The sequence below is a fragment of the Eriocheir sinensis genome, unplaced genomic scaffold, assembly GCF_024679095.1.
Source record: "Eriocheir sinensis breed Jianghai 21 unplaced genomic scaffold, ASM2467909v1 Scaffold5, whole genome shotgun sequence".
Taxonomy (NCBI): Eukaryota; Metazoa; Arthropoda; class Malacostraca; order Decapoda; family Varunidae; genus Eriocheir; species Eriocheir sinensis.
In genome coordinates, this window is record NW_026111831.1 from 659,756 (window position 1) to 672,337 (window position 12,582).

A 12,582-nucleotide genomic window follows, 5' to 3' on the forward strand; every position below is an offset into this window, starting at 1 on the left:
GCGGAGGAAGGCGTTAAGACACCAGACTGCCTTAACCTAACATCAACCTTCCTTCCCTGTCTTTTCGCGTCTCTGTACTTTCAAGCGGAGGAAGGCGTTAAGAGACACCAGACTGCCTTAACCTAACTTATCTAACCTTCCTTCCCCGTCTTTTCGCGTCTCTGTACTTTCAAGCGGAGGATGGCGCTAAGAGACACCAGACTGCCTTAACCTAACATAACTTATCTAACCTTCCTTCCCTGTCTTTTCGCGTCTCTGTACTTTCAAGCGGAGGAAGGCGTTAAGAGACACCAGACTGCCTTAACCTAACCTAACTTACCTTATCTAACCTTCCTTCCCCGTCTTTTCGCGTCTCTGTACTTTCAAGCGGAGGAAGGCGTTAAGAGATGACCAGATTGCCTTAACCTAACCTAACTTATCTTATCTAACCTTCCTTCCCCGTCTTTTCGCGTCTCTGTACTTTCAAGCGGAGGAAGACGCTAAGAGACACCAGACTGCCTTAACCTAACCTAACTTATCTAACCTTCCTTCCCTGTCTTTTCGCGTCTCTGCACTTTCAAGCGGAGGAAGGCGTTAAGAGATGACCAGACTGCCTTAACCTAACCTACCTTATCTAACCTTCCTTCCCGTCTTCCCGCGTCTCCGTACTTTCAAGCGGAGGGGCCTTTAAAACCTGAGATTTCAGACTGCCTTAACCTAACTTATCTAACCTTCCTTCCCTGTCTTTTCGCGTCTCTGTACTTTCAAGCGGAGGAAGGCGCTAAGAGACACCAGACTGCCTTAACCTAACCTAACTTACCTTATCTAACCTCCGTCTTTCCCGCATCTCCGTCTTTCTCCCATCGGGGCAGCCAGACTCGGAAGGCTCCTCAACGAAGCAGTGCGTGTCATCCGAACAAAAAACGAGTCACGGCCACGTCCCTCCACCCCGCCCGTGTAAATAGACGCCGTGCATCACAACAAACCCGTAACCGTGATCCCGCAAGTACCACCACCTCTATTACCAAGCCTCTAGATAACTTAAAAATCCTTAGTTTCAATGCGCGTAGCCTAAGAAACAAATTTGATGAACTGAGATGTCTTGCTTTAACAGAAAATTTTGACATAATTGCTATAACCGAAACATTTATCGACACCACAAATATTGATTTAAGTTCCGAATACAACATAGATGGCTACAGACTCTTCAACAAAGATCGTGTAAACCGTAGAGGCGGTGGCGTCGCCCTTTATGTCAAAAAGCTATTTGCAACCCACTGACAAAACACCGAAACAGTAACGTTGAACATTTGTGCGTACGAGTAAACATTGCAAAAGTCAACTTAAATATATCTGTCACCTACAGACCTCCGGGCAATCACTCGATGACGACCTTGAAATGTACAGCGTCTTAAGGCAGTCACTTAATAACAGCGACTCACTGATATTAGGAGACTTTAACCTCCCCCATATCGACTGGGCGACACTGTCAGGTACAGAAGGCGAGTCACATAGAATGATCAATTTCTGAAGAAAATTATCTAAGCCAAATGGTTTCTGAGCCAACTCGACAAAATAATATACTCGACCTTGTTATAACAACCCAAGATAACCTAGTCAGTAGTGTCACGGTAGGAGAACACCTCAGTTCTTGCGATCATAAATTAGTGCGCGTCGACATTAAAGCTCAATCATCAGTGACTGAAAATAAAGTAAAGGTGCCCAATTTCAAAGAGCTAACTTCGTAGAAATCCGACAAAAACTAACGAAATACAACTATCAGATGACGGCAACGTAGAGGAAGCCTGGCTAAGCCTTAAAATCACTTACTCACTCAGCAGAACACATTCGTCCCCTTGTGCGAGAAGCGAATTAACACTAATAAAGCCCACCGTGGTTTAATAGCGAAATTAAACAATCAGTCAATGAGAGAAAATTGTTTTACAGGTTAAAGAAGAACAAAGCACGCCCGAAAACATTAGACTTTATAATGATGCCAGGCGACGAGTAAAAAGACTAGTAGGTCAGGCAAAGCGTAGATACGAAGAAAATATTGCAGCCAACTGTAAAATAATCCGAAATCTTTCTTCAGTTACATAAACAACAGAAAGGCGATCAAAAGTGGTATTGGACCTTTAACAAACAGCGACGGTGCACTAGTGACTGACAGCCAACACATTGCAAACCTCTTAAACAATTACTTTTCCTCGGTGTTTAATACTAACAGTCTTCCTCTCGCTACCACCAACACCAGTACTATTGTAAATCTCGAGCATGCATTGCCTAATTTTGAAATAACAACCGATGAAGTCCTTAAAGCTCTCCATTCATAAAACAAATAAAAGTCCTGGACCTGACAAAGTATATCCAACTCTGCTGAAAGAAACAAAGAGCGAAATACTCTCCTCCCTCACAACCGTATTCAATATGTCCTTGCGACAAGGCATCGTCCCTTCAGATTGGAAAATGGCTAACGTGACACCGATTTTCAAGAAAGGAGACAAAAAAGTACCAGGTAATTACAGGCCCATTAGTCTAACTTCGGTTGTAGGTAAGCTACTTGAGGGCATAATTAGAGACAAAATTGTGAATTACCTTGAAAGCCACTCATTGATTGGGGACTCACAACATGGCTTCCGAAACAAAAGATCCTGCCTATCGAACCTATTAACCTTTTATAACGACCTCTTCACTGTTTATGACGTAACCAAATCACTGGACGTAGTCTATCTTGATTTCCAGAAAGCGTTTGATAAAGTCCCGCATCATAAATTACTTTACAAATTAAAGCAAATAGGTATTGACGGTCAAGTAAACCAATGGATCGCGAATTGGTTGAGCAACAGACAACAAGAGTAGTGATCGACGGATTTAACTCAGAGTGGGCGCCTGTCACTAGTGGCGTCCCTCAGAACTCGGTCCTTGGCCAGTGCTCTTCATTATTTACATCAACGACGTGGATGTTGGACTCAATAACCGCATTAGTAAATTTGCAGACGACACAAAGATTGGCAACTCGGTTCTCACTGACGAAGACAAGCCAAAGCCTCAAGAGGATTTGCACAAAATTTCAACTTGGTCGGATAGATGGAGATGCCCTTTAACGTGAACAAGTGCCAGGTCCTTCAAGTTGGAACGAGTAATAAGAAGTTCGAATACGAAATGCGCGGCGTTAAACTAAAAAGCGTTCAATGCGTCAAAGACTTGGGGGTCAAAATCGCGTCAAACCTCAAATTCTCACAGCAATGCATCGATGCAGCAAATAAAGCGAACAGAATGTTGGGCTTCATTAAAAGAAACTTTGTATTCAAGAATAAAGATGTAATACTCCCGCTCTACAACAGTTTAGTCAGACCCCACTTGGAATATGCGGTACAGTTTTGGTCTCCCCACCATGCAAAGGATATTGCTAAATTAGAAGGTGTTCAGCGTCGGGCAACGAAAATGATCCTTCCTTGCGCAACAAATCCTACGAAGAAGGCTTTCTACCCATAACATGTTCTCTCTTGAAAACGTCGCCTCGAGGAAAACTGATCGAATGTTTTAAAATACTTAATGGTTTCACGAATGTAGACAGATCAACATTGTTTATGATAGATGACACTTTGCGCACGAGGAACAATGGCGTAAAACTCAGATGTGAACAAGTAAATGCAGACTGCACCAATTTGTTCGTCACCAACGTTGTAGTGCGAGAATGGAATAAGCTTCCACCGTCAGTGGTCCAGTGTAACACGATTGACTCCTTCAAAAATAAGCTCGACCGTCACTTCCTTCAACTTAATATCAACTAGAGTAGAAATGCAACGTTTTGGAGTCTTCTGATTAATGTAAAATCACTTAGGTTTAAGGACAGACCACCAAGTCTGGACCATGGGGTCTGTGTGGTCTGATTTTCTATGTAAATCTATGTAAATCTCTGTACTTTCAAGCGGAGGACGGCGTTAAGAGACACCAGACTGCCTTAACCTAACCTAACTTATCTAACCTTCCTTCCCTGTCTTTTCGCGTCTCTGTACTTTCAAGCGGAGGAAGGCGTTAAGAGATGACCAGACTGCCTTAACCTAACCTAACTTATCTAACCTTCCTTCCCCGTCTTTTCGCGTCTCTGTACTTTCAAGCGGAGGAAGGCGCTAAGAGACACCAGGCTGCCTTAACGTAACCTAACTTACCTTATCTAACCTTCCTTCCCTGTCTTTTCGCGTCTCTGTACTTTCAAGCGGAGGAAGGCGTTAAGAGATGACCAGACTGCCTTAACCTAACCTAACTTACCTTATCTAACCTCCGTCTTTCCCGCGTCTCTGTACTTTCAAGCGGAGGAAGGCGTTAAGAGATGACCAGACTGCCTTAACCTAACCTAACTTACCTTATCTAACCTCTGTCTTTCCCGCGGCTCAGGCTTCACGTCCACCATCGGCAACTGTCTCTTCGTGGCGGTGCTGAAGCGGAGACTCAAGGCTCTACGGGATGGCCAGACGGTGCTGCTCCTGAACGCCGCCTGCTGTGACCTGGCTATCTCGCTCACCGGCTACCCCTACAGCACCCTCAGTTCCTTCTACGGCGGGTGGTTCTTCGGGGATGTCATGTGTCAGCTGTACGGGTTCCTGTGCTTCACGCTAAACGAGGTGAGTAGTAGTAGTAATAGTAGTAGTAGTAGTAGTAGTAGTAGTAGTAGTAGTAGTAGTAGTAGTAGTAGTAGTAGTAGTAGTAGTAGTAGTAGTAGTAGTAGTAGTAGTAGTAATAGTAATAGTAATAGTAGTAGTAGTAGTAGTAGTAGTAGTATTAGTAGTAGTAGTAGTAGTAGTAATAGTAGTAGTAGTAGTAGTAGTAGTAGTAGTAGTAGTAGTAGTAGTAGTAGTAGTAGTAGTAGTAATATAGATTGTTGTTCTTTTCATGATCATCGTTGTCAACCATCACCTTCGTTTTCTCCTCCTCCTCCTCCTCCTCCTCCTCCTCTTCCTCTTCCTCTTCATCTTCCTTTTTCCTCTTCCTCTTTTCTACCTCTATTTATTTTTTTCTAATTTTTCTTACCTCTTTTTTTTATTTTCTTCTTAATCTTAATTCTTGCTCACTTCTTCTTCTTCTTCTTCTTCTTCTTCTTCTTCTTCTTCTTCTTCTTCTTCTTCTTCTTCTTCTTCTTCTTCTTCTTCTTCTTCTTCTTCTTCTTCTTCTTCTTCTTCTTCTTCTTCTTCTTCTTCTTCTTCTTCTTCTTCTTCTTCTTCTTCTTCTTCTTCTTCTTCTTCTTCTTCTTCTTCTTCTTCTTCTTCTTCTTCTTCTTCTTCTTCTTCTTCTTCTTCTTCTTCTTCTTCTTCTTCTTCTTCTTCTTCTTCTTCTTCTTCTTCTTCTTCTTCTTCTTCTTCTTCTTCTTCTTCTTCTTCTTCTTCTTCTTCTTCTTCTTCTTCTTCTTCTTCTTCTTCTTCTTCTTCTTCTTCTTCTTCTTCTTCTTCTTCTTCTTCTTCTTCTTCTTCTTCTTCTTCTTCTTCTTCTTCTTCTTCTTCTTCTTCTTCTTCTTCTTCTTCTTCTTCTTCTTCTTCTTCTTCTTCTTCTTCTTCTTCTTCTTCTTCTTCTTCTTCTTCTTCTTCTTCTTCTTCTTCTTCTTCTTCTTCTTCTTCTTCTTCTTCTTCTTCTTCTTCTTCTTCTTCTTCTTCTTCTTCTTCTTCTTCTTCTTCTTCTTCTTCTTCTTCTTCTTCTTCTTCTTCTTCTTCTTCTTCTTCTTCTTCTTCTTCTTCTTCTTCTTCTTCTTCTTCTTCTTCTTCTTCTTCTTCTTCTTCTTCTTCTTCTTCTTCTTCTTCTTCTTCTTTTTATTCTTCTTCTTCTTCTTCTTCTTCTTCTTCTTCTTCTTCTTCTTCTTCTTCTTCTTCTTCTTCTTCTTCTTCTTCTTCTTCTTCTTCTTCTTCTTCTTCTTCTTCTTCTTCTTCTTCTTCTTCTTCTTCTTCTTCTTCTTCTTCTTCTTCTTATTCTTCTTCTTCTTCTTCTTCTTCTTCAACTTCTTCTTCTTCTTCTTCTTCTTCTTCTTCTTCTTCTTCTTCTTCTTCTTCTTCTTCTTCTTCTTCTTCTTCTTCTTCTTCTTCTTCTTCTTCTTCTTCTTCTTCTTCTTCTTCTTCTTCTTCTTCTTCTTCTTCTTCTTCTTCTTCTTCTTCTTCTTCTTCTTCTTCTTCTTCTTCTTCTTCTTCTTCTTCTTCTTCTTCTTCTTCTTCTTCTTCTTCTTCTTCTTCTTCTTCTTCTTCTTCTTCTTCTTCTTCTTCTTCTTCTTCTTCTTCTTCTTCTTCTTCTTCTTCTTCTTCTTCTTCTTCTTCTTCTTCTTCTTCTTCTTCTTCTTCTTCTTCTTCTTCTTCTTCTTCTTCTTCTTCTTCTTCTTCTTCTTCTTCTTCTTCTTCTTCTTCTTCTTCTTCTTTTCTTCTTCTTCTTCTTCTTCAATTCTTCTTCTTCTTCTTCTTCTTCTCTTTCTACTTTTTCTTCTTCTTCTTCTTCTTCTATTCTTCTTTCTTCTTCTTGTTCTTCCTATTATTCTTCTTCTTCTTCTTGTTTTTCTTCTTCTTCTTCTTCTTCTTCTATTTCTTCTTCTTCTTCTTCTTCTTCTATTTCTTCTTCTTCTTCTTCTTCTTCTTCTTCTTCTTCTTCTTCTTCTTCTTCTTCTTCTTCTTCTTCTTCTTCTTCTTCTTCTTCTTCTTCTTCTTCTTCTTCTTCTTCTTCTTCTTCTTCTTCTTCTTCTTCTTCTTCTTCTTCTTCTTCTTCTTCTTCTTCTTCTTCTTCTTCTTCTTCTTCTTCTTCTTCTTCTTCTTCTTCTTCTTCTTCTTCTTCTTCTTCTTCTTCTTCTTCTTCTTCTTCTTCTTCTTCTTCTTCTTCTTCTTCTTCTTCTTCTTCTTCTTCTTCTTCTTCATTCTCTTCTTCTTCTTCTTCTTCTTCTTCTTTTTCTTCTTCTTCTTCTTCTTCTTCTTCTTCTTCTTCTTCTTCTTCTTCTTCTTCTTCTTCTTCTTCTTCTTCTTCTTCTTCTTCTTCTTCTTCTTCTTCTTCTTCTTCTTCTTCTTCTTCTTCTTCTTCTTCTTCTTCTTCTTCTTCTTCTTCTTCTTCTTCTTCTTCTTCTTCTTCTTCTTCTTCTTCTTCTTCTTCTTCTTCTCTTCTTCTTCTTCTTCTTCTTCTTCTTCTTCTTCTTCTTCTTCTTCTTCTTCTTCTTCTTCTTCTTCTTCTTCTTCTTCTTCTTCTTCTTCTTCTTCTTCTTCTTCTTCTTCTTCTTCTTCTTCTTCTTCTTCTTCTTCTTCTTCTTCTTCTTCTTCTTCTTCTTCTTCTTCTTCAAGTCCCTCAACAACTCCTTCACACTGGAAAAGAGACAACCATGAAGGGCCTTGATAGAGGTCTTCAAGTCCCTCAACAACTCCTTCACGCTGGAAAAGAGACAACCACGAAGGGCCTTGATAGAGGTCTTCAAGTCCCTCAACAACTCCTTCACGCTGGAAAAGAGACAACCACGGAGGGCCTTGATAGAGGTCTTCAAGTTCCTCAACAACTCCTTCACGCTGGAAAAGAGACAACCACGAAGGGCCTTGATAGAGGTCTTCAAGTTCCTCAACAACTCCTTCACGCTGGAAAAGAGACAACCACGAAGGGCCTTGATAGAGGTCTTCAAGTCCCTCAACAACTCCTTCACGCTGGAAAAGAGACAACCATGAAGGGCCTTGATAGAGGTCTTCAAGTCCCTCAACAACTCCTTCACGCTGGAAAAGAGACAACCACGAAGGGCCTTGATAGAGGTCTTCAAGTTCCTCAACAACTTCGTCACGCTGGAAAAGAGACAACCACGGAGGGCCTTGATAGAGGTCTTCAAGTTCCTCAACAACTTCGTCACGCTGGAAAAGAGACAACCACGGAGGGCCTTGATAGAGGTCTTCAAGTTCCTCAACAACTCCTTCACGCTGGAAAAGAGACAACCATGAAGGGCCTTGATGGAGGTCTTCAAGTTCCTCAACAACTCCTTCACGCTGGAAAAGAGACAACCATGAAGGGCCTTGATGGAGGTCTTCAAGTCCCTCAACAACTCCTTCACGCTGGAAAAGAGACAACCACGAAGGCCTTGTTAGAGGTCTTCAAGTCCCTCAACAACTTCGTCACGCTGGAAAAGAGACAACCACGAAGGGCCTTGTTAGAGGTCTTCAAGTCCCTCAACAACTTCGTCACGCTGGAAAAGAGACAACCACGGAGGGCCTTGATAGAGGTCTTCAAGCAGGGTTACCAAATTATCGTACTCAGTCACTCAGCACGTCGTATTTTCCGGTTTCTGAGTCACAGCCATCGCAAACAGACACCATTAAGTAACGCTTTTAACGAGAACCTTAACTGGAATCTCGTTATTTGTGTGGGTAGGAAAGTTTTGGGCCCTGGTACTGATAATGCGATGTTTTGAGTACGATAATTTGGCAACCCTGTCTTCAAGTCCCTCAACAACTTCGTCACGCTGGAAAAGAGACAACCACGGAGGGCCTTGATAGAGGTCTTCAAGTCCCTCAGTAAATGAAATGAGATCGAATGCTCCAATTGAGTTACGAAGAAATCCTCGTTAGTTTTCAATGCGGAAACGATCATCGCATCTAACAATCACATCGACCGTCACTTTCCCCGCCACAAGGGTGAACTAATGAACCAAAGAAGCGGGCAACCTCGGTATAATAGTAGAAAAAGGCCTAGTGCCTCATCATTTTCCATCCTCCCTACTCCTCCTCCCCACCACCATCATCATCATCATCATCTTCATCACCATCATCAACCGAGGTCGCGAAAGGATGGCTATTGAGGTGACGAGAACCCGAACAAGTAGAAGGTTGCTAGGAGTACACCATTGACGAGAGAGAGAGAATGATGTTTATAAAGTGCAATTGCAATTATTATTATTATTATTATTATTATTATTATTATTATTATTATTATTATTATTATTATTATTATTATTATTATTATTATTATTATTGTTTTTACCTTATTCTCCTTCCTAACCTATTTTACCTACTACTACTACTACTACTACTACTACTACTACTACTACTACTACTACTACGACTTCTCCACAGGTACAGATGAACACGCTGGTCGTAATTGCAGTGTTTCGCTACATTAGTGTCTGCCGACCTCAGTTCAGTAAGTGAGAGAGAGAGAGAGAGAGAGAGAGAGAGAGAGAGAGAGAGAGAGAGAGAGAGAGAGAGAGAGAGAGAGAGAGAGAGAGAGATGGATTATAATGGTGCAGAGTTAATAATAAGAGTTTGTATATATGTCTGTCTGTCTGTCTATATGTATGTATGTATGTATGTATATGTGTATGTATGTATGTAACGGATTTTCTAGCGCACTGTATACGTGTGTGTGTGTGTGTGTGTGTGTGTGTGTGTGTGTGTGTGTGTGTGTGTGGTGGTGGATGAGTAGAACAGGCCTGGCAGTCATGTGGTGAGTGAGTGCCAATACTAACAGAGTGGTGGATGAGTGGAACAGGCCTGGCAGTCATGTGGTGAGTGAGTGCCAATACTAACAGAGTGGTGGGTGAGTGGAACAGGCCTGGCAGTCATGTGGTGAGTGAGTGCCAATACTAACAGAGTGGCGGATGAGTGGAACAGGCCTGGCAGTCATGTGGTGAGTGAGTGCCAATACTAACAGAGTGGTGGATGAGTGGAACAGGCTTGGCAGTCATGTGGTGAGTGAGTGCCAATACTAACAGAGTGGTGGATGAGTGGAACAGGCCTGGCAGTCATGTGGTGAGTGAGTGCCAATACTAACAGAGTGGTGGATGAGTGGAACAGGCTTGGCAGTCATGTGGTGAGTGAGTGCCAATACTAACAGAGTGGTGGATGAGTGGAACAGGCTTGGCAGTCATGTGGTGAGTGAGTGCCAATACGGTAGACACATTCAAGAGGAGGTTAGATACAGTCGTGGATAGTGAGGTTAGGTGAGGTTAGGTTCACAGGAGCTGCCTTGTATAGACCTACCGACCTCTTGCAGACTCCTTGTGTTTATATGTTTGTATTTCCTCCTTTTTATTGTCATTTCCTCCTCCCTCTTCTTTCTCTTCTCCCTTCTCCCCCTTCATCCTCCCTCCTTCCCTTCTTCTCTCTCTTTATTTCTCTTCTTCTGCTTCTCTTTTCCTCTCTTCTCCCTCCATCTTCTTCCCTCTTTCTCCTCTCTATTTCCTCCCTCCTTCTTCTCTTCTTTTCCTCCTTCATCTTCTCTTTTTCTCCTCCTCCTCCTCCGTCTTCTGTATTTTCCTTTTCTTCTTCTTCCTCTTTTCTCCTCCGTTTCTCCCTCTTTCCTCTTTTCCTCCTCCCCTATTTTCTCTCCTCCCTTCCATCTTCCTTTCCTCTCCTTCCCGTTTCCTACTCCTGTTTATTTTCCTCTCCTCCTCTTCACCCTCTTCCTCTTCTCCTCCTCCTCCCCCTCCTCCTCCTCCTCCTCCTCCTCCTCCTTTTCCTCTTCTAATCATCCTTCTTCTTTATACCTCCTCATTTTTATTTTATCCTCCTCCTCTTCCTCCTCCTCCTCCTCTCATTCTTCCTCCTACTTCCCTATCCTCCTACTTCCCTATCCTCCTCCTCCTCCTCCTCCTTCTCTCACTCCTTCTAAACCATCTCCTCCTCCTGCTCCTCCTCCTTCCTCTTCCTCTAACTGCTAACACTCCTCCCCCCCTTCCCCTCCCCACCTCCCCCCAGAGTACCTGCTGACCCCCGCGCTGGCCCGCCGCTGCCTGCTGTGCGTGTGGGTGTACTGCCTGCTGTTCACCGCGCCGCCCCTGCTGGGTTGGTCCCGCTATGTGCTCGAACCCTCGGCCGTCTCCTGCAGCACCGACTGGCACGACAGAACGCCAGCGGGGGTCGCCTACAGCATGAGTACGTGGGGGGGGGGGGAGAAGGGGAAAGGATGGAATTAAACGGGGCATGGGAAAGGAGGAAAGTGAGGGGGGAAGGAAAGGGGAAGGAGAGGGGAGGGAAAGGAAGGGAAGGGAAGGGGAAGGAGAGGGGAGGGAAAGGAAGGGAAGGGAAGGGAAGAGAAGGGAAGGAAAGGGAAGGGAAGGAAAGGGAAGGAAAAGAAAGGAAAGGAAATGGGAGGGAAGGGAAGGGAAGGGAAGGGAAATGAAGGGAAGAGAAGGGATGGGTAGGGAAGGGAAGGAAAGGGAAGGGAAAGAAAGGGAAGAGAAGGGAAGGAAGGGGAAGGGAAGGGAAGGGAAGGGAAAGAAAGGGAAGAGGAGAGGAAGAGGGTAGACTGACCTTTTTTGATCTGTGTTCCGCTAGCTTTTCTCTCTTCTTATTTCTTCCTCCTCCTCCTCCTCCTCCTCCTCCTCCTCCTCTCGTACAGGCCTGGTGGTGTTCTGCTTCCTGGTCCAAGTCTTCGCCCTGGTCGTCTGCTACACCAAGATCTTCACCAAGTCCAAAAGCCTGTCCTTGCGGCGCCCAGACCCGGCCCTTGAAAACCACCGTGATGATGACCGTAGCAGCGCGGTGAGTACTGGTGAGGTGGTGGTGGTGGTGGGGGTGGTGGTGGGGGTGGTGGTGGTGGTGGGGGTGGTGGTGGTGTTGGGGGTGGTGGTGGGGGTGGTGGTGGGGGTGGTGGTGGGGGTGGTGGTGGGGGTGGAGAGGGAAGGGTCATAGGGTCATAGGGTCATAGGGTCATAGGGTCACAGGGTCATAGGGTCATAGGGTCACAGGGTCATAGGGTCATAGGGTCATAGGGTCATAGGGTCCTTAGGGTCCTTAGGGTCATAGGTCTGGGGTCATAGGGTCATAGGGTCATAGGGTCATAGGGTCACAGGGTCATAGGGTCATAGGGTCATAGGGTCATAGGGTCATAGGGTCACAGGGTCATAGGGTCATAGGGTCATAGGGTCACAGGGTCATAGGGTCATAGGGTCATAGGGTCATAGGGTCATAGGGTCATTTTATAAGACACTCTCGGTTCTCACATCAGCCATTTTTAAAGGTCAAAGAGGGGGTCACTCGGGTTCTAATGAGTGTTTCTTCAGGTTCACGGTACAGAGGAAGGGTCAGACTACCACCAGGGTCATAAAACTACCCCTGGAAATGCCCTAAACTCCCACGAAAGCCTTGTCAAATGTGTGTTTCTTTAGGTTCATGGTACAGAGGAAGGGTCAGACTACCACCAGGGTCATAAAACTACCCCTGGAAATGCCCTAAACTCCTACGAAAGCCTTGTTAAATGTGTGCTTCTTTAGGTTCATGGTACAGAGGAAGGGTCACACTACCACCAGGGTCATAAAACTATTCCTGGAAATGCCCTAAACTCCTACGAAAGCCTTGTTAAATGTGTGTTTCTTTAGGTTCACGGTACAGAGGAAGGGTCACACTACCACCAGGGTCATAGAACTGCTCCTGGAAATAACCCCAAACTCATACGAAAGCCTTGTTAAATGTGTGTTTCTTTAGGTTCACGGTACAGAGGAAGGGTCACACTACCACCAGGGTCATAAAACTATTCCTGGAAATGCCCTAAACTCCTACGAAAGCCTTGTTAAATGTGTGCTTCTTTAGGTTCACGGTACAGAGGAAGGGTCACACTACCACCAGGGTCATAAAACTATCCCTGGAAATGCCCTAAACTCCTACGAAAGCCTTGTTA

At 43.9% G+C, this 12,582-nt stretch overlaps 1 protein-coding gene across 4 annotated transcripts in view; it reads left to right on the top strand.

Moving 5' to 3' along the window:
- LOC126992698 (uncharacterized) overlaps positions 1-12,582 on the top strand; it is a 94,260-nt gene that overhangs the window by 62,073 nt on the left and 19,605 nt on the right. For all 4 annotated transcript variants that reach the window (XR_007746899.1, XM_050851512.1, XM_050851510.1 and 1 more), the window contains 4 exons: positions 4,378-4,604; positions 9,039-9,105; positions 10,662-10,838; positions 11,305-11,447. Coding sequence is in view for 3 of the 4 variants with exons in the window: in XM_050851512.1 (XP_050707469.1) it covers positions 4,378-4,604; positions 9,039-9,105; positions 10,662-10,838; positions 11,305-11,447 (614 nt within the window). In the remaining variant the exon portion in view is untranslated. The remainder of the gene's footprint in view (positions 1-4,377; positions 4,605-9,038; positions 9,106-10,661; positions 10,839-11,304; positions 11,448-12,582) is intronic.